The sequence below is a fragment of the Triturus cristatus genome, chromosome 9, assembly GCF_964204655.1.
Source record: "Triturus cristatus chromosome 9, aTriCri1.1, whole genome shotgun sequence".
Taxonomy (NCBI): domain Eukaryota; kingdom Metazoa; phylum Chordata; class Amphibia; order Caudata; family Salamandridae; genus Triturus; species Triturus cristatus.
In genome coordinates this window covers 420,429,083-420,451,307 of record NC_140592.1, presented here as the reverse complement: position 1 = coordinate 420,451,307, position 22,225 = coordinate 420,429,083, and the positions used below count along the sequence as shown (strand labels likewise).

General features: G+C 43.9%; 1 protein-coding gene across 1 annotated transcript in view; it reads right to left on the bottom strand.

Annotated features, from left to right (window-relative positions):
- LOC146798080 (cytochrome P450 2C11-like) overlaps nt 1-22,225 on the bottom strand; it is a 764,894-nt gene that overhangs the window by 115,670 nt on the left and 626,999 nt on the right. Inside the window, exon 6 of the mRNA XM_085625295.1 lies at nt 6,801-6,988. Coding sequence (XP_085481421.1) covers nt 6,801-6,988 — 188 coding nt within the window. The remainder of the gene's footprint in view (nt 1-6,800; nt 6,989-22,225) is intronic.

Sequence of the window (22,225 nt, the reverse complement as noted above, 5' to 3'; positions counted from 1 at the left end):
CTTGTGGTACTCACAGGAAAAACTGCATGTTATTCTTATGTTGAATTTTAGATGAAAAAACACTTGTAGAGTGGTTACAACTTACACGATTCAAGAAATCATTACTCACTTTCTCTGAATGTTTCTGCGAGACAAGGTCTACACTCATCTAGGAGTTTACACAACATCTAATTAAACTAGTGATATCTGCACTCCAGTTCTTTGACAATTCCATTGTGGCAAATAACTGGATTTTTCAACTCCATCAAATAATGTGATCCAATGTATCAATGCAGATCTCTAGTCTTCACCCTGGGACTTCAGCTGCCATAAGCTGTCAATATCTCTGGGAGAAAATCTGTTCAAGACCATATGATAAATGGAGAAGAAACAACAATTCCCACAGGTTTTTACTCAAAATCCCTTAATGAGCAATATTTTAATCCCACACAGAATTCCCAGTGTCCCAAATAAAGCCACTCCAAAGGGTAGTGGGTAAAATTGGACTGAAAACTGCATTGTAATGGTCCTAAGAAAGTTTATAAAGGAATGCACAACTTTCCCTGGACTCAGAAGAGGACCTCAAAGTATGAGAAATGTTACTCTGAGATAAAATCAATAAATAATCTTCAGAAGAAAATGAGAGTGTATTGATCTATGTCTGTGCACGAGGCCTCGTGCTACTTGTGGAACCTTAGAATTGTTATGTGAAAGGTCCACATGTAGGGTGGTTAGGAATGGAGAGTTGGAGATGGACTGCACCGCTACTAAGAGCTCGTTGTTATAGCTTATAAACAGCTTACAGATACCTACTTGTAGTCTCCTTTGTTTGTGAAGTACCACAGGTTTTTCTTGGCAACAAGTGGAAGCGAACCATTAACACTGACTCACGGACTACAGAAGGAGTGGTTAAGGACTTAAATTGACTCCTGAGGGGGCATCCAAACCCAGGTTTTGTACCGGGCAGGACTTCATAGCGGGGCATGGGGAACAATCTTTTTCGCATTGTGCAGCGTTTTCACAGATTTGCGGTCAGTAAGTCAGACCAAGAGGGCGTTGTGAAGGTGGTAGAATGCAGACAAAGACCTCTGGAATGCAGCACCGGTTTTGGTGGTGATACGCATTTAGAAGTTTTAACCGTAGCGTGGAGACGCACAGTGTGAACGTGGAGCGAGAATTTTGAATAGGGAAATCCAGTGTAACAGAGGACCTGAGGCATGCAAGTGTAACTGTCAGTGAGTGTCCAGTCCTGTGTAATGTGCTGCAGAGTCAGTGGCAGCTGTCAGGCACATCACAGTGTTATGCTGGGAGTTTCAGGCTGCAAAGAAGGAGTGGTCTTGGTGACATTCACAGCTTACTTCAGATTATGCGTATCACTTGAGCAGCTGTTCACTAACTGAATTGGCACTTGTTAACACCCACACCATGCATGTATTTCAGCACTACTGAGGCTAATATTAAAAAAGGTCACAGCATCTGTGATTCACACAGATTAATTGCTTGTTGTGGTTATTTTAAACAAAAGAATATTCTTGCTGGCACTTGGCACACTTCCAACTATATTTGTTGCAATTCAGTGGAACACTGTTCCTGTGATGTTTTGATTGACTAGAAGCTTCACCACAATTACATTTCCTCGTCTATCAGCCATATGACTAGTGTTAGTCCGTCAGCGTTAGGCTAGTGTGTGTGGTTGACCAGTACAAATGTATTTATTTTCATACAGGGGGTGTCACTAAAGAAAAGGGAATTGGGTAATTCTACTACAGTTCAACTTGATCTTAAACCATACATTTCTTAATGTCAGTATCTATTTCAGTTTAATCCAGGTTTGGGAAAAATTCAAGCTGTATGCTCTCCAACCCATTTCTACAAACACCAGGTGATCCACCAGTAGCTTGAAAATAATGGTTTGAAGCCTTTGAAACATACTTGAGTGCCATTGGAGCTCTACGTTTTCGACCAGAAAGGAAAAAATACCTTATGTTACGCTTGTTAGGCATTGAGGGCAGAGATTTTTTGAAACATTTTCCTGATGATGAAATAGTAGTAGGGGAGGAAGAGTTGGATGAATACCAGGATATGGTGCAAAAATTACAGGATAGGTTTGATGTTCAACCCAGCTTAGTGGTCGTTAGACATAGGTTTTTCAAAAGAGTCCAGCAGGCAGGAGAAGAAGTAGATACATACATAACGACAGTCAGAAGGCTGGTGGCAGATTGCCAATTTGAGTATTTTGCAGATATTATCCCAGGGAAATCCATTTTTAGAGACAACAATCAAAATGGCAAAAAGTATACAAACTTCTCAAGTATTAGCAAAGGAACTGGATTGCAAGAGTGCTGAGCAGGTGGGTGTGGTGAACAAAAATGTGAACAAACTCTAAAAAGACAAAAAAACAGCTGGACAAACCTAAATCTTTTTTCTCCCAGCAGGATGTGTGTTTCTGCTGTGGAAATCATATGCATAATAAAGATGGAATACAATGTCCTGTGAAAATTGTGGTATGTAGGACATGCAACAAACAGGGACATTTAGACAAGATATGCCAAAGTCACAGGTCTAGGATAACATGCATTACTAATGAAGGTGTACTCAATGATGAAGAAAGTATTGGAAGGGATTTGAGGGACATGGTTCTAGTGGTGAAGACAGATGACATAAAGATTGAGGACCACAGTTAATGCATTGATCCTTATGTTGAAATTTTAGTAGGAAGTTAAATGGTAACATGCTGGTGGATTCTAGGGCACGTATAACTATGGCTACCAGAGAGCTGTTGGAAAAGGTGTGGCCTAACAGAATATTATTTCCCCTGATCGAAAAGCTGTGTCCTATGAAGGCTGCAGCATTGGCCTTTGTGGTTACATTGATGATATTTTAGACGATAGAAGGATAGCAGGCATTACTTGCCTTATGTGAATTTTATTCTAGCGTTGTACAAAATTATGCAACCAAATTGAAAACATTGTCCAGTATGGTCAGGAGAGGAGTTGATTTAGAGTGGAGCAACGAGTGTCAAGAAGTATTTGAGTGGGTGAAAGAACAATTGACCTCACCCAGAGTCTTAAATATTTACAACCCAGAGCTGCAGTGTGTCCTTACTTGTGACGCAAGCAATTCAGGGTAGGGTGCTGTGCTCAGCCAGTTAAAAAAACTCCCAAATAAAGACTATTAGATATGCATTACGAGTTTTGATGGACAAACAATACTATGTGATCAAAATGGAATTGTTAGTCTGTTGGTGGGCTGTCATGAAATTTAGGAACTATGTGTGGGGTAAACGCTTTGTCATGCAGACCGATCACAAACCCGTGATATATATCTTGAGTTGAGTGGAAGGAATTCCAAAGGTTTTACACCACGCATTACATGTCTCTCGACTAAATTGTTGCATTTCTACTTTGCACCAGAATACTTTCCTGGTGTGAAAAATGGTTGTGCTGATTTTTATCATGTTCTTCAGATTTTGTCACGGATGATAAGGAATTTAGTTATGGGAACAACAAGGAGAATTACATTGTGGCATAAATTAATTTACCTTTAGTTGGATTCGAGCTTTTTAGGAGCAGGATTGGCGGAAGGTGCTGAAAGAAGATTACACTTTTGGCCTGGTCATGAAATATATTGAGACAGGTTGGCCAAAGAAGAGAAAACTTGATTTTGACTTTAACTTTTGTCACGGTAGAAGAGGGACTATCTCTGGAGGATGGTCTACTATTAAAGGCTGACAAGTTTCTTCCTCCTATTGCTTTGAGACAAACCATCATTGTGGGTGCCCATGATGGTCACTTAGGGGCTATAATGACTAAAAGGTGTGAGAGGTTGTATTTCTGGTGGTCGGCAATGAACCGCAAAATAGATCAAGTAGTCCAACAATGTATGATTTGTTCCAGCTGTGAAAAGTCAATGAAATTAGGAACTCCTCCCTTGTGTCCCATTGAATTACCCACTGGATCTTTGGAACAAATAGGCATTGACATCGTAGGACCATTCTACTCATTAGCCAGCAACTGGATTTTCCCAAGTCATGACTCATGATGAACTACTACAGTAAATGGCCTGAAGTGAGGTTTGTAGGTGAGGAGACATCTACAGTAGTTATGGAATTTATGAAAGAAGTCTTTCTGAAGGAGGGATTTCTGGCTACATTGGTCTCGAACAATGGGGTCCAGTTTGTTCCAGAAGAGTTGAAAGTGCTCCTGGGTGTGAGTGGCATAAAGTATCTTGAGAGTTCTTTATACCGTCCCTAAATGAATGGTCTTGCTGAGAAAATGCACACGTGTTGGGGGAGTGAATTCAATGGGCAATTGCTAATGTGTGTAATCGCCAATGCAGTGAAAAGTATGCTTTGGTTTGATTAATCTGCTCCTCATGTTGCAACAGGGGTCTCTCCTTTCGAATTATTGCCTGGGAAAAGAGCTTCCACATGTTTTTGCCCTGCATGGATGAATACATTGGTGATGTATGGACAAGAACAAAGGTCAGATGACAATGTCAGGGAAAGAGTTTCTAGACGGCACCAAAAACAAAAACAATATTTTGATGATAGAAACAGAGTTAGGCCATCGAATTTTAAACATACAAAAAAAAAAAAAAAAGCAGTGTAGGCACCACTGTTGTACATCATTGATCCTACGTTCAACTTTTCATGGCCCTGCTGCCTAGAAGCCACAACTATTCAATTTACACCACAACAATTAGAAAAAGAGCGTCCACTATATTGTTTTTTTTCCGGCCCAAATTCAGGCAATCCAATTAAAAAAATATAACAATGATGAACAAGAAGTCAGATTCAGTTGTCAGGAGTCTTAAGAATGCATCTAGTATCCAACTTTTATCGATTTTTCAATGTATGAAATTTTCCAGTCAGTCCAGCCAACACATTTCATCCTCTGTGGACTTCATCAGGGTTGTGCTTTCCAAACTTGTGCGAATTTTAAGTAGCAAGAAGTATGGCCTCCTGTGTCAATGTTTTCATGGGTCATAAATCTCTTTTCGGGCGGTGTAGTGCCCCATAAATCATCTTCCTCCTTTGTGCGTCAGGGCTCGAGTGTCATGGAACAATGCCTCTCTCCAATTTCAAGTTTGGTGATATGGTTAGTGTGTGTAAACCTATACATGTGTCTAAAGGGACAACCAGGTTTGGTGTTCCTGTCATGGTCACAAAGGTGAAAGTTAGCATTGTGAAAGTAGTAGGTGGCCAATGGTGAAGCAGTAAAAGTTTGGTGAGAGTGGAGATTGCTAAAAACAAGTTGGAAGAAGAAAGGTTTTTGGTTCTTGAATCAAGATTAGTGAAGAGCACAGGGGATGCAGGTTCACATGGCCAAAATGTTATTTAAGCCAGTCAGAACAAGAACTTGGTCTGAGACGTAGAACTAGCTAAATTAAGGTACCTGTAAGGTTCAGAGGTAATATCCAGTCTAGAAAAGGCTTCAAGTTTGATTTTTATGATCTTTTGACTCACATCAATTTTATCACTATCAATTGTTTAGGTTTTTGATTTTCCAAATCATTATTGTTTTTTACTATTATAATAGTTATCTTGTAACTTTCTTTTAGGGGCACCTTGGGGTGTTTTGTAGTAGGTGTAATGTGTATCTATTTGAATTACTTTCTGTATGTAGGTGATATTTATTTGTATAACCTTCTGTACATTATATTTGTTTGAATGTATATCAAAGAAAAGCATTTTTGCAAAAGGAAAGAGCCATGTTGTGATCTATGTATGTGCATGCAGCCTCAAACTCATGGTGGAACCTTGGCATGGGTATTTGATGGTTCCACATGTAGGGTAGTTGAGAGTGGAGAGTTGGAGACAGACTGTGCCACTACTAACAGCTCGTTCTTTGTTACAGCTAATAAACAGCTTGCGTTTATCTACCGGTAGTCTCCATCTTTACTGAAGAATTAAATAGTGCGTTTACAAAGTAGCAACACGAAAACAGATAACACTCAGAGTAATGGAAAGGGAAAGCATGTGGAAAAGCAACTGTGTTTGGAGTACTATCTCTTGAAACTATGAAGAAAACTTGCCAGAGTCAGGTGAATATATATTATAGACCATTATAATAAAGCAGCTTGCAACTGTTATCAGGAATCAATTGAGGAAAATTATTGTGAAATCTCGTTCTTTCTATATTAAGAGGGATTACATAAAAATCAGCAATATATTATTTGCATTTCTGGACAGGTTGCTTCTTTTATGTTATGTTAGATGTTCTTGTATAGCGCATGGCTGCCCCAACAGCGGGGAGTCCCAGCGCTCGAGGACGGGTGGCCGTGGTGACAAGTGTTGCTAGCCAGATGGAATGACAGCCATATATTATCTGTTTTTAAAAGCCCATGGGACAAGAGCACAGCAGGCCCCCACATTGTGTGCTAGATGGATGAAAACAGTCAGGTTTTGATCTGATCTCTGAATGCCCAATGATCTTGTGTGCTGCGCGCCATGATTGGAATAGAGTTCCATAGGGCTGGGGCCATGGACCTAAATGAGCCCCCCCCCCCCCCCGCTCTGCTCCTGCACATTTGTTTTTCCATTTTTCCATTCATTAAAGGATTATTGAAAATTATGTTTGCCTGACTGACTTACCTATTTGATGCTATGCTTTTATTATGTAACCACTCCAACAAAAAACGCAGGAAACAAGACAAATACATTTTGCTTATGTTGGAAGGCAATTTAAAGATGGATTCGAAACCAAAAATTAAACATTTTCATGATTGCCAAAAAATCAAGGTTCATGTGTTGTTATTATCCTAAACAAGCATTTGCAGAGTGGGAGGAGGTTTTACATGTACATAAAAGTGGCAGGTACCTTAGGTAAGACAAACTCCCTAAATGGAGTATCACGTGTCACAGCGTGAGTACCTCCCATTGGAACGGTATCACTGCATCGCTGGATCTCGGCAATCACAGCTTTGGTGAATGGCATCTTCCCTCTGTCTTCAAAGGTTGGAGTACGGTTCTCACCAATCACATTGTCGATCTCCTCCTGGACCTTTGCTGCCAAGAAAACAGACTTAATTAATACTCAAAAGCAAATTCGGGTTCACAGTCATTGTGAGTAATAATAAAGATCAGCACACATGATGCCTTGGGCACACTTCATGTTCTGTAGTTCTGATGATATGGAATTGACTCTTGCAGTGCTTTAAATGGAAATATAAAAGAGCAGGTACTCACTATTAAGAGTACCTCTTTGCACCTGAGACGAGCTCGTTTTCTTCCTTTATATGTATCACAGCAGTGCTGAGAAGTACAACTGCTCTTTCTCCCTTTCAAATTAAAGAAGTGCGGGTACTCAGTAACTGACGGTGCCTGTCCATTTAAAGCCCTGACCCTTGTGTATTTTGCCTAGCATGCAGTGGACAAACACACATATTTAGACCTGGGATCCCTGGTTGGCTGATGTAGGTACCTTAGGCCAAATAGAGACCCTTGTTTCCACGTCAGGGAAAGGAAGGACGCTTTCTCAGAAGCCCCCGCTCACCCCCTCGGTAGCTTGACACGAGACGCCAGGCTTATCTTCAAGGCAAATGTGTAAGGTATTTGTAACCACGCTCACAGCAACCCAATGATGACACCACAAATGAACTCCACAAGAGTTTCATAAAAACGAATATAAATTTATATAAAAATATATACGATAAGACCACACAATATAAATCCAACATATGCGTATTTGTAATATTCCTCCTGGCCGGTTGTTAGGCCAGCCAGTTCTTGTAAGTTCTGGTGATATTAAAGAGCACTTCTAAACGTTCTACTGCAGTCCTAATGCAATGCTATACAGTTTGTAATGCTAGAATCAGGCACTTTGCAATGTAAAAATAATGCAATGCGTAACGCAACAATCAGGTACTTCGTTATGCAGAAATAATGCAATGCGTAATTCACTAATCAGGTAGTTCGTTATGCAGAAATAATGCACTGTGTAATAAGTCAATCAGGTAGCTCGCTATGCAGAAATAATGCAATGCGTAATACACTCCAGCACCGATCACGTGCCTTTGGTGGTTTCTCCGCCACTCGTGCTGACTCGCAGTCAGCCTCAGTCAACAGTTGCCCCCACATGGGTATGGTGTAAACAAAAAGTGCAGCTCTGCACTACGGCCCCGGTACTGCCACTACTTTGGCAACTACGGGCCGCGATATGAGCCGAAGCAGAGGCTCGCGCTGCAGGAATGGGAGAGGCCGAGAATGTCTCCCTCCGAGGGGGGTGCGACCTCGCTCTTCTCTCCTCTTCCAGCGACTTGGGCCTCTGATGCTATCTTTGTCAATTCCGGACAGTGGGACTCAGGCCCTTCCTTGACGAGGTTAGTTTGAGGTCCCACTCTAGCACTGGCGGGCTCGGGCCGGCGGCTCAACTCCTCTGAGGCTGCCGGTCTGGGCCACTGATGCTACGAAGATCTCGGGCTGCAACAGGGCACACGCTCACAGCGTCGCTGAGACTCACTTGAGCTTCGGATACACGATCACACGGTACTCCTCACAAAGGTATCAGGCTGCACAAAGCACATGCACACAGCGTCGTTGAGACTCGCTTCACCTCCGGGTGCACGATAACAAGGCAATCCTCCCGAAGGTCTCACGCTGCACAAAGCACACGCACACAGCATCGCTGAGACTCACTTGGACTCCAGGAGTGCACAGTAACAAGGCAATCCTCACGAAGGTCTCAGGCTGCACAAAGCACACACACACAGCATTGCTGAGAGTCACTTGGACTCCGGGTACATGATAACAAGGCAATCCTCACAAAGGTCTCAGGCTGCACAAAGCACATGCACACAGTGTCGCTGAGACTCACTTGGACTCCGGGTGTGCACGATAACAAGGCAATCCTCACAAAGGTCTCAGGCTGCACAAAGCACATGCACACAGCATTGCTGAGACTCACTTGGACTCCAGGTGCCCACGATCACAGGGCAATTCTTACAAGGGTCTCAGGCTGCAAAAAGCACACGCACACAGCGTCACTGAGACTCTCCTGGACTCCAGGTGCCCACGATCACAGGGCAATCCTTACGAGGGTCTCAGGCTGCAAAAAGCACATGCACCCAGCGTCACTGAGACTCTTCTGGAAATGTTTGTGTTCCTGAGTTTCCTCGACAGGGAGCCAGCTCACCTCGGGCCCTTGGGGATAAGTTACTTCTGGAAACAGCACACAGCAATCATTTCAAGCAGGGGGACACAACACAAAGCAAAGTCCATTTTAGCCTCTCCTTGGTTAAAGCAGCAAATTGCAGGCCAGCCCCAGAACACACAGCAAGGGTCAGTCCTTTCCTTCAGTCTCTTCAGCTGTATTTTCCTTGGCAAAGGTTCCTCTTGACCACGAAGTAGCTTCAGTCTTGTTCAATCTTGATCAATCCATTTCTCCAATGTTCAGGGGCGTCAGCTCTCATAGTTATACCCCTAAATGTCTTTGAAGTATTTGTGTTCAGGAGGGCACTGACCCCTGTTCAAACCAGTTCTGGGTGCCTCCCTGCCATTGACACCTTCTTCCTTTGATTAGTGGGGGTCTGGATTCTCAATCACTCAGCGGTCGATGGGACAATTGTTTTATGGCAGCAACCCAGGCCTCTTCACCTGTATGGGCTACTCCTCCCCCTACACTCCAGATGCAGGTCAGCCTTTTGCTGTCTCACCTCATCCCCTGGGTCAAGACATTCCCCAGATCCTATCACTTTCAAATCCAGACAGTCAATTCACAACCAGGCAGAGACACACAGAAATGTTAGAGCACAAAAACCCAGCCACTTCTAAAAGAGTGGCTTCTAAACACACAATGCAAAAACCACTTTCATAAAAAAGTTGTGTTATTACATTGTGAGTTCAGGCACACTAAACTTCATATCTCCATCTTAAGCCTTTGGGAAGATAGGCTGGAACACATATTACACAGACTCCCCATTCAATCCTATGGGCAAGATGGCCTTTCCACAGTGAAAAACGAAATGGATATTATTTCACTGACAGGACATGGTACACACCTTAGTACATGTCCTACCTTTCACATGCAGTGCCATGCCCAGGGGGAACCTGGGACCTACCATAGGGGTGTCTGATGTGCTTAGAGAGGGAAGGGTAAGATCTGGCAATTGGGTGCACTTGTCAGAATAACATGGCAGTGTAACAAACTGCGCACAAGTGTTGCACTGGCAGGCCTGAGTTCCCTCTTTAAGGCTACTGGTGTGGGTGGCACAATTAGTGCTGCAGGCCCACTAGTAGCAGTTGCATTACCAGCCCTGGCACACATAGTGCACTTTACTAGGGACTTTACTAGTAAGGCAAATATTGCAATCATGGACAACCAGTTACCATTACACTTTATACAGGGAGCACATGCACTTTGACACTGATCAGCAGTGGCAACGTGCCCAAAGCATCTAAGTTGGCAAAACCATGTCAGAAAAAAGGTCTAGGGGGAAAGCAAAAAGTTTAGGGAACTTTAGCCAAAAAGGGCCAAGTCCAACACACATCAATTGAAAGAAACATATATTGGTAAGTAGCAGAGTGTTAATCATATACGGGCAATGACATACTTATTTTTGGAGCATTCTTAATTTTCTTTTTTAACTTTATTTCTATTGAGCAGAAAAACAAAGGTACACCAATTGATTTATAATAAAAGGACAGAAAACTGTTTTTATACAAATCATAACAATGTAGCCCCTGGCAGCAATCTGAACCCAATCATAGATTATACACAGTGCAACAGCAATGCATACTTCGGTCCATATTATATACAACAAGCGTTCCTAATGCTTCTAGCACCATATTTAAAACACAAAATGCTATCCTAATTCACTGAAGTGTCGACAAAAGGAAACTCCCTTGAGCTTTGTCTAAGAAACAATAAAGTGCATACGATTCAATAAATTCAGCTTAAAAACAACTTTTCCGCTGCTCAAACGCCTTCACTCTTCATCCATAATTTAGATCCTAGTCTGGAGCATGTGCAAAGAGCAATTGAAGGTGCAAGAGTGCTACTTAATTATCAAACAACGCTTTAAAGTTCCAATCATATGTAAATACATTAAACAGAGGAAAGTGTGATAGTGCTTCAAAAGGTGCAATCATATGTATATGCCAGTCAGTCAATCAAAATACTTTATTTGGTTAACTAAAACCAAAAAGCACACACAATAAAATCTAATAAAAACATTGTAAGTATAAATATCTAAAAAGTCTTACTCTAGATCATCACAATAGAACAAAATATATATCACAAAACATCAAGATAAAATATTACTAAACGTTACTGTGTCGTACTTTGGTATTCGGAACCGCGTAGGGGACAGGGCCCTACCTCTGTCTATTTTGGTATTAGCGAACCGCAAATGGTAAATGCGGCACGTACGAGTGCTTTATGTGCCGTTCTAGCTACGAATGCACTGTGTACACGTATTCTGCTCAACTACGCAGGTTCCATTTTGGAAGCAGTGGCCATCTTGTCATTGCCCTCACATAGGCTATGATGGAGTTAATACGGGCCTCACAGTACACGGGCTTTCCCTCTGACTTCTCTGTGACCTGGGCAGCTGGCTCTGCTGCCCCGGGTCAAACCGGTCTCACGAGCTCCCCTTCCTCCTTCCACCTGTGATTCGTATCAGGGCTTGACCCGTCATAAAACCCTTTCATTCTACACAATCCCCCGGCTAATCTCTTCCACACCTGCTTGTTCTTGCTTTATGACTTGTTTCCCAAAACAGGAGATGCTCATATTTATAGGGGGGTCTATTTACTTCAAACATGGGATCTGAACCTTCCTGTGTAAATCATTGTGGGCTGGCCGAACTGGAATGTGGGATGGTCATCATGACTCTGCTTTTTCGTTTGTAATGTATGCCTTTATATGACCATATCGTAAACCAAGGAATGTATGCCTGGAGCATGATATTTTGTACTTAAGGAGAAGTCCGTTCCTATGATTTTCAGCAGTCTCCTGAGAACATACACGCTGTTGTACTTCTAGGATACCTGTCATTGGTCTGCAGCCAATAAACGATTCTTTGACTTCACCCAGAAGACTCTGTGTTTCTGTAGGTCCGGAACAGGGTGAAACCCCGAAGTCATAGGGTGTGTGCCCCTGCACCGCTGGGTCTAAAATACCCAGTACTTCAGTTTGGCGCCCAACTCGGGCCGATTTCAGCGGTACCAGTCCAAGCCAGAGGTTCGTGAGGAGCTTCGTGTGGAAATTCCGGAGGAAGGCCGCCACTTCATCGACCCCTGCATGTCGACGTGGTCCGAAAGTCTTTTCTGCGAGGTTCTCCGCGTCCCGACGGCTACGAAGGACTGCTGCCCTGATTAATCGACCTGTTTTGGACCCTTGACGAGTTTGAGAGAGCGAAACAATCGAGAGAGTCTTCTGGTGACGTCATCGATCAGCAATATTCAGTTAAGTATAAGTGGAGCGTCTCCCATTTGTTTTGGTATCCCTCGGGATCGTTTGATTTGATTTGGTAATTGGTGATTTGGTGTTTGCAAACCCCAAAGCCAGAGAACTCGTGTATTCACGAGAATATCGTAATCGATAATCCTTTGACGTTTGGATCTAGACTAGTGAGCGAAGATGCCTGGTTCTGGACTATTTGGTAGATTATTCTGTTTGGGTTGTGGAAAAGATTTCCAGCTGGAAGAATCATGTCCGGTTCCTCCGGTTGGAACTCCAACTTATGAGCTCTATGTGAAACATGGCGTAGGCCCCATTGCATATAACGAAGTGTGGATCCACTACACCAGGAAAGACGGTGTTTTAAAATGGCCCCAAAATGGTAGTTTTGATACCGATATTTTAGATAACCTGGAAATTAAATTGTTTAAGAAGAAAGCCTGGCCGGCGATGTTTGACTCTTTCCGCTTATGGCGAAAGGAAGCCAAACAGAAGGAAATTAAGCTAGCGAAAAAGAATAAGAGAGAGAGAGGTATGTCAGTAATGCAAGCAGCTGTACAATTTAAAGATAATGAAGAGGAGCAAATGAATGAGCAATTGCACAGGCAGCGTAAGTTAGGGATTGACAAATGTTACCCAGCTTTGCCACATTCTAAGCAGGATGAGTCAGAAGAAAAGGAGAAAGATCCCTTAATGTCGCATTTGTTGAGTTCGCCACCCCCGTATGCTCAAACTGCCACGGCGCCTCCCCAGCTTGTAAATATGCCACCTCCAGTGCATATACTGCAAGCCTTGCCGCAACCGCCAGTTGCTTTGCAACCAGTTCCTATTCCTGTAGCGCAGTCCTCTCAAGCGCCTCCGGTAGTGCTTCCAACTACCCCCGCACTTCCTGCGACTTTGCTTAATCCAGTAACTGCCTCCCCTAACGCTCTTCCTTCTACCACTCCAGTACCTGTCTCTACATCCTCTTTTCTTCCCTCTGTTTTTCCCCCTGTTCTCGCCTCAGCTTCTCCTTCAGCGCGACAGCGTTTAGCCAATGTGGTTACTACATTAATGTCGCCTCTCTTTGGGTCATCTGGTGCAACTCCTGGTGTACAGCGTAAGCAGTTGCGCAGCCAATTGCCTAACCCCGATGAGAAAAAGGTAATAGATCACATGGCGCGTAGATGGATCGTTTTTCCTTCACTGTATGATGTGGAATCGGTTGTTAACACTTTCCATCAATGGGATGCCCCGAAACAGAGATATGTATTCGAGAAAATGTGCGAAATTCTCTGTGAAGAATTGGAGGATAGTGGTAGAAATCCGAACCCGCAGGAATTGTGTAGAGTGAGGTTCGATTTTGGAACTGGTATAATTGTGGACCGCGAAGTAGATAAAGCAGTTGCGGTTGTATTGTCCTTAAGGAATGACGATTGCCAACAGTCATTGTTTGAACACGAGGTCCTTGTGGGGAAAAAGGCAAAAGCGCGACAATACCCTATGAGAGAAGTTCCCCCGGTATGGAAAGAAGCAGTTGCAGCTGTCGGCAATAACCCCGCTGTGCCAGCGCATTTCCAACGTGTTTGGGTGCATGTTCCATGGAAGCGCTCTGAGGTGTTAGCACTTAAGCAGACATTGCCTGATCCCCGTAAAAACCCAGCAGGTTATTATAAAGAGTTGTCACAGACGGCAGGGTCATGCATTATGAATCTGGCCGACATAGACATGTTGTTTGGTAATGTTGTTCCACAGCCTCTATGGGGATCAATTCGTAATGTAGATCACAATGCAGAACTAGGGGATACCTGGGCTAACATTGTTGCTGCTGATGCTAGACAAACGGGTGGTGCGAAACCAGAACCTTTAGTAGCTGAATTGCCTGGTAGAATCATCACGTATATGAAGACAATAATGCCTGCGATGCGCGTAAATTGGTACAAGTTATCTGCATGTAAGCAAAAGAAAGATAAGACAGTGTCAGACTTCTTTACTAGGTTTGAGGAAACGTTTATTGACCACAGTGGGCAGGATATGAGTACTGAGGGTGGCCAACGGTTGTTTGTGGATAAGTTTGTGCAGAATTTACTCCATGACCTGTGTAAAAAGTTGAAAGATTCAGAGAGTTCTTGGGCTGTTTCTTCTTCAGCGCAAATACTGGCTACTGCACAGTATTATGAGAACAGAGATAAAGACGAGAAAGATAGAACGGAGAAGAAAACGAAGGAACTAAAGACAAAGGTCCTTTTACAGCAGGCCTATCCACCACGTGGCGGCGGTAATAATTATAGACAACCCCAAGGTGTCTATCACCAACCCCAACAATTTCAGACTAATCAGCAAATGAATGGGTATTATCAACCACGTGTCCCTGTAGGTCCCAACCAATGTTCATACTGCAAAGAGGAAGGTCATTTTAAATATAGTTGTCCTAAATTAATGCAACGGAACGGTAATGCGTATGGCGCCAGAGGTAGAGGTGGTCAGCAAGCTCCTAGAGGCAGAGGGCGTGGAAGTGTTCCCCAAAACGCGCGTCCTCTTCCGCCCCAAAGCGCCATTAATAGTTTTGATCAGCAAGCTAATGCGACTAGTAATACGGCTCAGTATTACAATAATGATTATTATGCAGAAGATGGTGATGCAGAGAATAATGATTACTAGGATAGCCATAGACAGAGAGAGGGAGTTGTTTCAGTGCCAGTGGATCAGAGTGGACCGTATGTTGAGGTGACTACAGCAAATGTAACGGAGCCTTTTCTGCTAGACACTGGTGCTGCAAAGAGTTCAATCATGCATTCCAAACTCCCTGGCGCACCTTTGTCTGGCGATATAAATGTTTCAGTAGGTTTTTCTGGCGCCCCGGTTAGGAACCCGATTTCCAGTCCCATGTCACTTTCCGTTGGACCTTGCGAGCTGAAAGCGCCCCTGATCCTGACAACAGGTTGTGGTGAGAATTTGCTGGGATTAGATTTGTTGAAAAGATTGCACGCTACACTGTATTGTTCTCCTTCAGGAGTACAACTTACATTAGGCAAGCAAGTGGTTTCTCCAATGTATTTGTCTAAAAACACGATGCCACCTGAATTGTCATCCCTTCCGGATGCCCTTTGGGCTACTGGTCCCAATGATGTGGGCCTCTTGGAAATACCACCATATGTGGTGACTTTAAAGGCTAATGTCAGACTGCCACGTATTCCCCAGTACAAGATCTCTAATGAAGGCCAGAAAGCATTGTTAGACATTGTCAGCGACTTGATTAATAAGGGTGTGATTGAAGAGACAAGAGGCAACGTTTGCAATAGTCCGATTTTACCTGTCTTAAAACGAACGGACCCTTCACAGCCACCTGTTTACAGATTTGTGATTGATCTTAGAGAGGTTAATAAGATTGTTGTGCCTCAGTTTCCGGTTGTCCCTGATATAACTGCCTTGTTAACGATGATTCCAGCCTCTGCTGCATGGTTTTCAGTGATCGATTTAAAGAATGCTTTCTTTAGTATCCCAATTGCAGAAGAGAGCAGAGACATTTTTGGTTTTAGTCTGGGAGGCCGAAGCTTCCGCTTCAAACACGCTCCCCAAGGCTACTGCGAGAGTCCATCCATATACAGTCAAGCTTTGAAAGCGCAGCTTGATGCACTTGTTTTACCTAGTGGCGCTATCCTGATCCAGTACGTGGACGATTTACTGATCGCTGCGGATACTGAAAAGATCTGTAAAGGAGCCACATTGTCACTTATCCGCTTACCATCACAAAGTGTCTCTCTCTAAGCTGCAATATTGTCGACAAGAAGTGACCTACTTAGGTCATCTCTTATCGAAGGAGGGAAGGAGACTGACCCCAGAAAGAATTCAAGCCATTGCACAGTTGAGTGTGCCAAAGACACAGAGAGAAGTGCGTGCTTTCTTGGGCATCACCTCATACTGTAGGCATTGGATCCCTAGTTTTTCTTTGTTGGCAAAACCTTTATTAGCATTAACATGCAAAGACACACCGAATCCTATCCCATGGTCTGAAGAGTGTCAGAAAAGTTTTGTGGAATTACGCAATGCATTATGTTCAGCTCCTGACCGCGCCCATGCGCGTATTTTTCATCCACCTTGGACCCTGTAGCGAGGGCATTGCCAAGCTGTCTGAGAGCGACAGCTGCTGCAGCGATGTCTATCCGACAATCTGCTGGTCTGGTAATGGACAACACATTGATTGTCATGGTTCCACACGCTGTAGACACATTATTAAATAGAACCAAGACACAACACTTGACTAGTGCGCGATTATCAGGGTATGAACTCACACTGTTAGCGAATCACATACACATAAAAAGATGCAATACGCTGAATCCAGCCACATTATTGCCGATTCCAGCAGACTCAGATGAGATTGAGCAACATGACTGTCTGTTCAGGACAGAAGAAGAGACGAAAGGGAGAGTAGATCTCAAAGATACTCCCCTGACTGAATGTGATGGCACTTTATGGGTAGATGGGTCATGTTTCAAGCTCCCTAATGGTGACACGACTGCTGCATATGCTATCACGACTTTACATACGGTCGTGGAAACTGCACGAGTGCCACATAATTCGGCCCAAGCAGCAGAATTGATCGCCCTCACGAGAGCATGTGTGTTGTCTGAAGGAATGAGAGTGAACATATACACAGATAGCCAGTACGCCTTTGGCGTGGCTCATAATTTTGGGCGTTTGTGGAAAGAGCGTGGGTTCCTGACGTCGCATGGAGCTAAAATTCAGAATGGCAAGTTGGTGAATGATCTCCTTGAGTCACTGACCCTACCTTTGCAAGTTGCGATCATGAAATGCAGTGCGCATAGGAAAGTCACAGATGATGTTGGACGTGGGAATGCGTTTGCTGATGAGACCGCGAAAGAGACAGCACAGAATGTGAAGACTAGAATGTATGTTGCAGGCCCCGCAAGATGGGTTAATGATGTGGGAATGTGTGAGAACACAATATAGAGTGTGAAGTCGCTTCAGGCTGAAGCTACAGAAGAAGAGTTAAGCAAGTGGAGAGAGAGTATGGGTAAGTTGGATGAGAATGGTTGTTGGATTGACCTGACAGAACATAGACGATGGTTGTTGCCTGATGCATATGTGCTTCCAGTGGTTACTATGGCACATGGAATGGCACATATCAGTACGAAAGGTATCTGTAAGTTGTTGGCTCCAGTATGGCAGAATGTTGGGATTCCCAAGTGTGCAGAGAATGTGGTCAAGAATTGCATAGTATGCTTGAAGTACAACCCTGGTAGGGGAACCCCAACTCCGGCCGGTCACTTTGCACCCCCATCATGTCCATTCGAAGTTTTGCAGCTGGACTTTATTCACATGGAAAGATGCAACAACCTGAAATATGTATTGGTGGTTGTTTGTGCTTTTTCCAAATGGGTAGAGGCTTATCCTCTGAAAGATAACACTGCCCTATCCACAGCCAAAGCCCTTGTGAAGGAGTTTTTCCCCAGGTTTGGGATGCCGAGAATGGTATGGTGTGATAATGGAAGTGAGTTTGTGGGTAAAGTGATGAAGAATGTATGTGAAGGTTTAGGCATAAGGCAGAAATTCCACGCTGCAAATCACCCCCAATCAGCTGGACTAGTTGAACGCTACAATGGAGCCTTAAAGCTCAAGTTAGCCAAAATCCAGGCGAGCACTGGTCTTAAATGGCCTGACGCTCTGCCTCTAGCACTCTTGTCCACCAGAATGACGATACACTCACGAGTGGGACTTAGTCCTTATGAAGTAGTCTTTGGCCGCCCGGCCAACGTATGGGGTGTGCCAAGGCCTACGAAGTTCAGTGAAATAGAGTATCCAGTACTGCTCGATTACCTGTATGATTTGACTGTTAAACTGCGTGTTTTGCACCAACAGGTACATGATACTCTTCCCCAAGCCTCTGAACCTCCTGGACACCCCATCAACCCTGGCTCGTGGGTCCTGGTCCGGAATTTCCAGCGTAAGGGCAACGACGAACCTCGCTGGATCGGCCCCCATCTTGTTCTTCTTTCGACAAGATCAGCAGTGCGAGTGAAAGGGAAGAAGCACTGGATTCATGGTACTCACTGCAAGGTAGTTCCCTTGCCTCTGCCATATGACCAGTGGGTCAACGAGGGTATCGCCGACTCAGAGACAGACATTGTACCTCGCTTTGTACCATTCAGTGACGCACGCCTAAAAGACACAGCTTCAGTCCAAGAGAGTGACAATATTCTGCAGGAAGCTGTGCCGCCATCAAATCGACTGGACACCACTGAGCCTGAACTTTTGTTTCAAGACCAAACAGCACCTGGCCGTCTCCGCTATAACTTGAGACCTAGGCCCATGGACAAATAAAGATTTCCTCATTATTTCCCTTTTGACATTTTTTGCTCTCCCATCTGAAGGACTTTCTTGATTTTTGTTTTTCGAACCACCATCCGGGTTCTGCCGCAGGGTCGCGGTGCCAAGACTTTGGGGTACAGGCCGAAGACGCTAGGTCAACGGTTCTGGTTGGTCTAGGGCGTTTCCCTGGACTGACAGGCGTACTCCTTAGCAGAAGAAACTCATCCACCGCGAGCGGCCCGAGTAGAGGATGGAGTTTTGTAGGATGGAGAGACCGATTGAGGAAATGAACTCTCAAACAAGGATGTGTAGAATTGTAAAAAGTAAATGTTTTGTCTTTTTGTGCTTTGTTACACTGTGTAGTATCATGATGTTTATTGTAGGATGTGTGTTTTTCTCTGCTCCAAAACCCATTGCACCCACTCAACAGCCTATATCTCTTTCTACTGCCTCCTCTCACTCTTTTCACCCTTTGCCTGAGCACGAACAGACCCGACGATCAGAGTTCGTAAATAACTCGTTTATCCAACTCTTGCACCAGCACCAACTGGTAATGAATACGACCAATTGCTGGGTCTGTGGGTTAATGCCCCATACCACTAACAAGGGTATTCCCTACCTGGTGCTACCGTACAGTTACAATGGATCGTCATGGGCATTCCAAACCATGTTTCTCTACGCCCTAGATACATACTCCCCTCGCCCACCGCGTTCCATCAGACCCATCACCAATAATAAGGCTTTGATGAAAGGAGTTGCCGATATGAGTAGGGACATTAATGCATACTCGTCCATTCCCAAAGAAGAGCTGAGACCTTATGTAGGATGGAACGCGACGGGGTATAGTATTAGTCTGGGTGAAAGACAGCGAAAAATCTCATCTCCAATCTGGGTCGTACCCCACATGGGTCGGTTCTGCTTACAGGGTAATGGTCAGAACCCTAGGGCTCAACTGGGAAGAAGTGACTGTACTGAAACGTACACTTTCCCGTCACAGTTTTCCCCTGCGTTTTTGGCTGCTAAGGGCACATATTTCATCTGTCATGACCGAGCATATACGTGGTTGCCCCCTGATTTCTCGGGCACATGTTATATTGCGAACTTGCTACCGCCGACATTTACTGCCGCCTCTGACTATCACAAGACCAGAGTTGTGAGAGGTGTGATTAGTAAGGAGGACACTGCCGGTCAGGAAGCAGGAGACTTTTTCCTGGGTTTCCTGCCGTTTTGGGGACCTATGGTCAATAGTAGGAACCTGAGACAGCTGACTCGTGTGGTTGAATCCACCATCAATGTAACGGCTGGTGCCCTTAGTAATTTGACAGCTGAGCTCCAAGCGGATCGCCTTATGACTTTGCAGAACCGCATGGTCCTAGACGTTATTCTTGCAGACCGCGGTGGGGTATGCAAGGTCATCCAATCCAGTTGCTGCATTTTCATACCAGATAATGCTCCAACAGTGTATCAAGCCATCTCCAAACTCCATAAAATATCTGAAGCCATACACGTGGATAAGGGAGATTGGTCACTGATGGGATGGTTCTGGGAATTGATATCTGCCTGGGGTTGGAAAGTTCTGATGGTCATTGGAATGATCTTAGCCATTCTTTTCCTGTTCTGTCTATGCATACAGTGTGCTCCTGCGATATGTGGCCTCTGTGCTACCTTCTGTGTAAGGAAACCTGTATCGAGGGACGAGCTAAGTAATAGGATGATGCTACAGCAACATCTCCATGACTTCGTGAACATTGACCTAGACTCGGATTAAGATGAGTATAGTGATTGCCTATGTAAGGGCAAAAGGAGGGTCTGTCGTACTTTGGTATTCGGAACCGCGTAGGGGACAGGGCCCTACCTCTGTCTATTTTGGTATTAGCGAACCGCAAATGGTAAATGCGGCACGTACGAGTGCTTTATGTGCCGTTCTAGCTACGAATGCACTGTGTACACGTATTCTGCTCAACTACGCAGGTTCCATTTTGGAAGCAGTGGCCATCTTGTCATTGCCCTCACATAGGCTATGATGGAGTTAATACGGGCCTCACAGTACACGGGCTTTCCCTCTGACTTCTCTGTGACCTGGGCAGCTGGCTCTGCTGCCCCGGGTCAAACCGGTCTCACGAGCTCCCCTTCCTCCTTCCACCTGTGATTCGTATCAGGGCTTGACCCGTCATAAAACCCTTTCATTCTACACAATCCCCCGGCTAATCTCTTCCACACCTGCTTGTTCTTGCTTTATGACTTGTTTCCCAAAACAGGAGATGCTCATATTTATTGGGGGGTCTATTTACTTCAAACATGGGATCTGAACCTTCCTGTGTAAATCATTGTGGGCTGGCCGAACTGGAATGTGGGATGGTCATCATGACTCTGCTTTTTCGTTTGTAATGTATGCCTTTATATGACCATATCGTAAACCAAGGAATGTATGCCTGGAGCATGATATTTTGTACTTAAGGAGAAGTCCGTTCCTATGATTTTCAGCAGTCTCCTGAGAACATACACGCTGTTGTACTTCTAGGATACCTGTCATTGGTCTGCAGCCAATAAACGATTCTTTGACTTCACCCAGAAGACTCTGTGTTTCTGTAGGTCCGGAACAGGGTGAAACCCCGAAGTCATAGGGTGTGTGCCCCTGCACCGCTGGGTCTAAAATACCCAGTACTTCAACTGTGTACGAATCAGATGTGCACATTACCAGGGAAGCCTTTTTTCTTTTTCCCGACAGCCGCAATTAAGAAACTAGCAATGTTGAAACATTCCCATGAATTATTCAGCACCTGCAAATATGCTAGTGCAGGTCTAACATTCACGAAACCTTTATCTTTTATTAACGGTAATAAAAAACATTTGCGGATACAATCTTAATAGTCACAAATCATCATAAATTACAAAGAATCTTAAGTGGAGAAATTGTCACAGCAGCAGGGGCCCAAGTCTTTTGCCTTACACTACCCCTGAGATTCCACCAGCACAGAATATAACAGATTAAGTCTCTACCTTGTGAGGAGGAAGTGGTGATGGGGATTTGTTAATCAATTAAATAGGTTTCTCTCAGTGGAGTAATTTTTAGTAATACATAGGCCTGTACCAAAGGTTTCAGGGGCTCACTGGCTTCTCTCTCTGCCTGTACCACAGACAGAAAGCGTTTCTTAACTCAAGACAAGTGCTCTCTGACCAGCTCATTGAGTGAGTCAAATAAAGCAGAAAGCTCTAATTTCTTAGCTAAGCTCTTTGAATGTCTGACTAAATATGGACATACAGAAAATCGACCTACAAAAATATCGACACAGAAATATCGAAGTCAAAAATATCAAACTCCTATCTACATAAAGGTAAGTATAAAAATATAGAGAAGAAAAATATAGTTGGGAAAAATATCGATGTTAAAAATATAATTTTTTTAAATGTATTAATAATAATGTAAAAATAAGTAAATAAAATATATAATTAAAAAAATTATAGATATAAATATTAAACATATTTCAGAAATATTAACTAATACATATAGGTGCCGATTCCGATCAGTTAAAAAA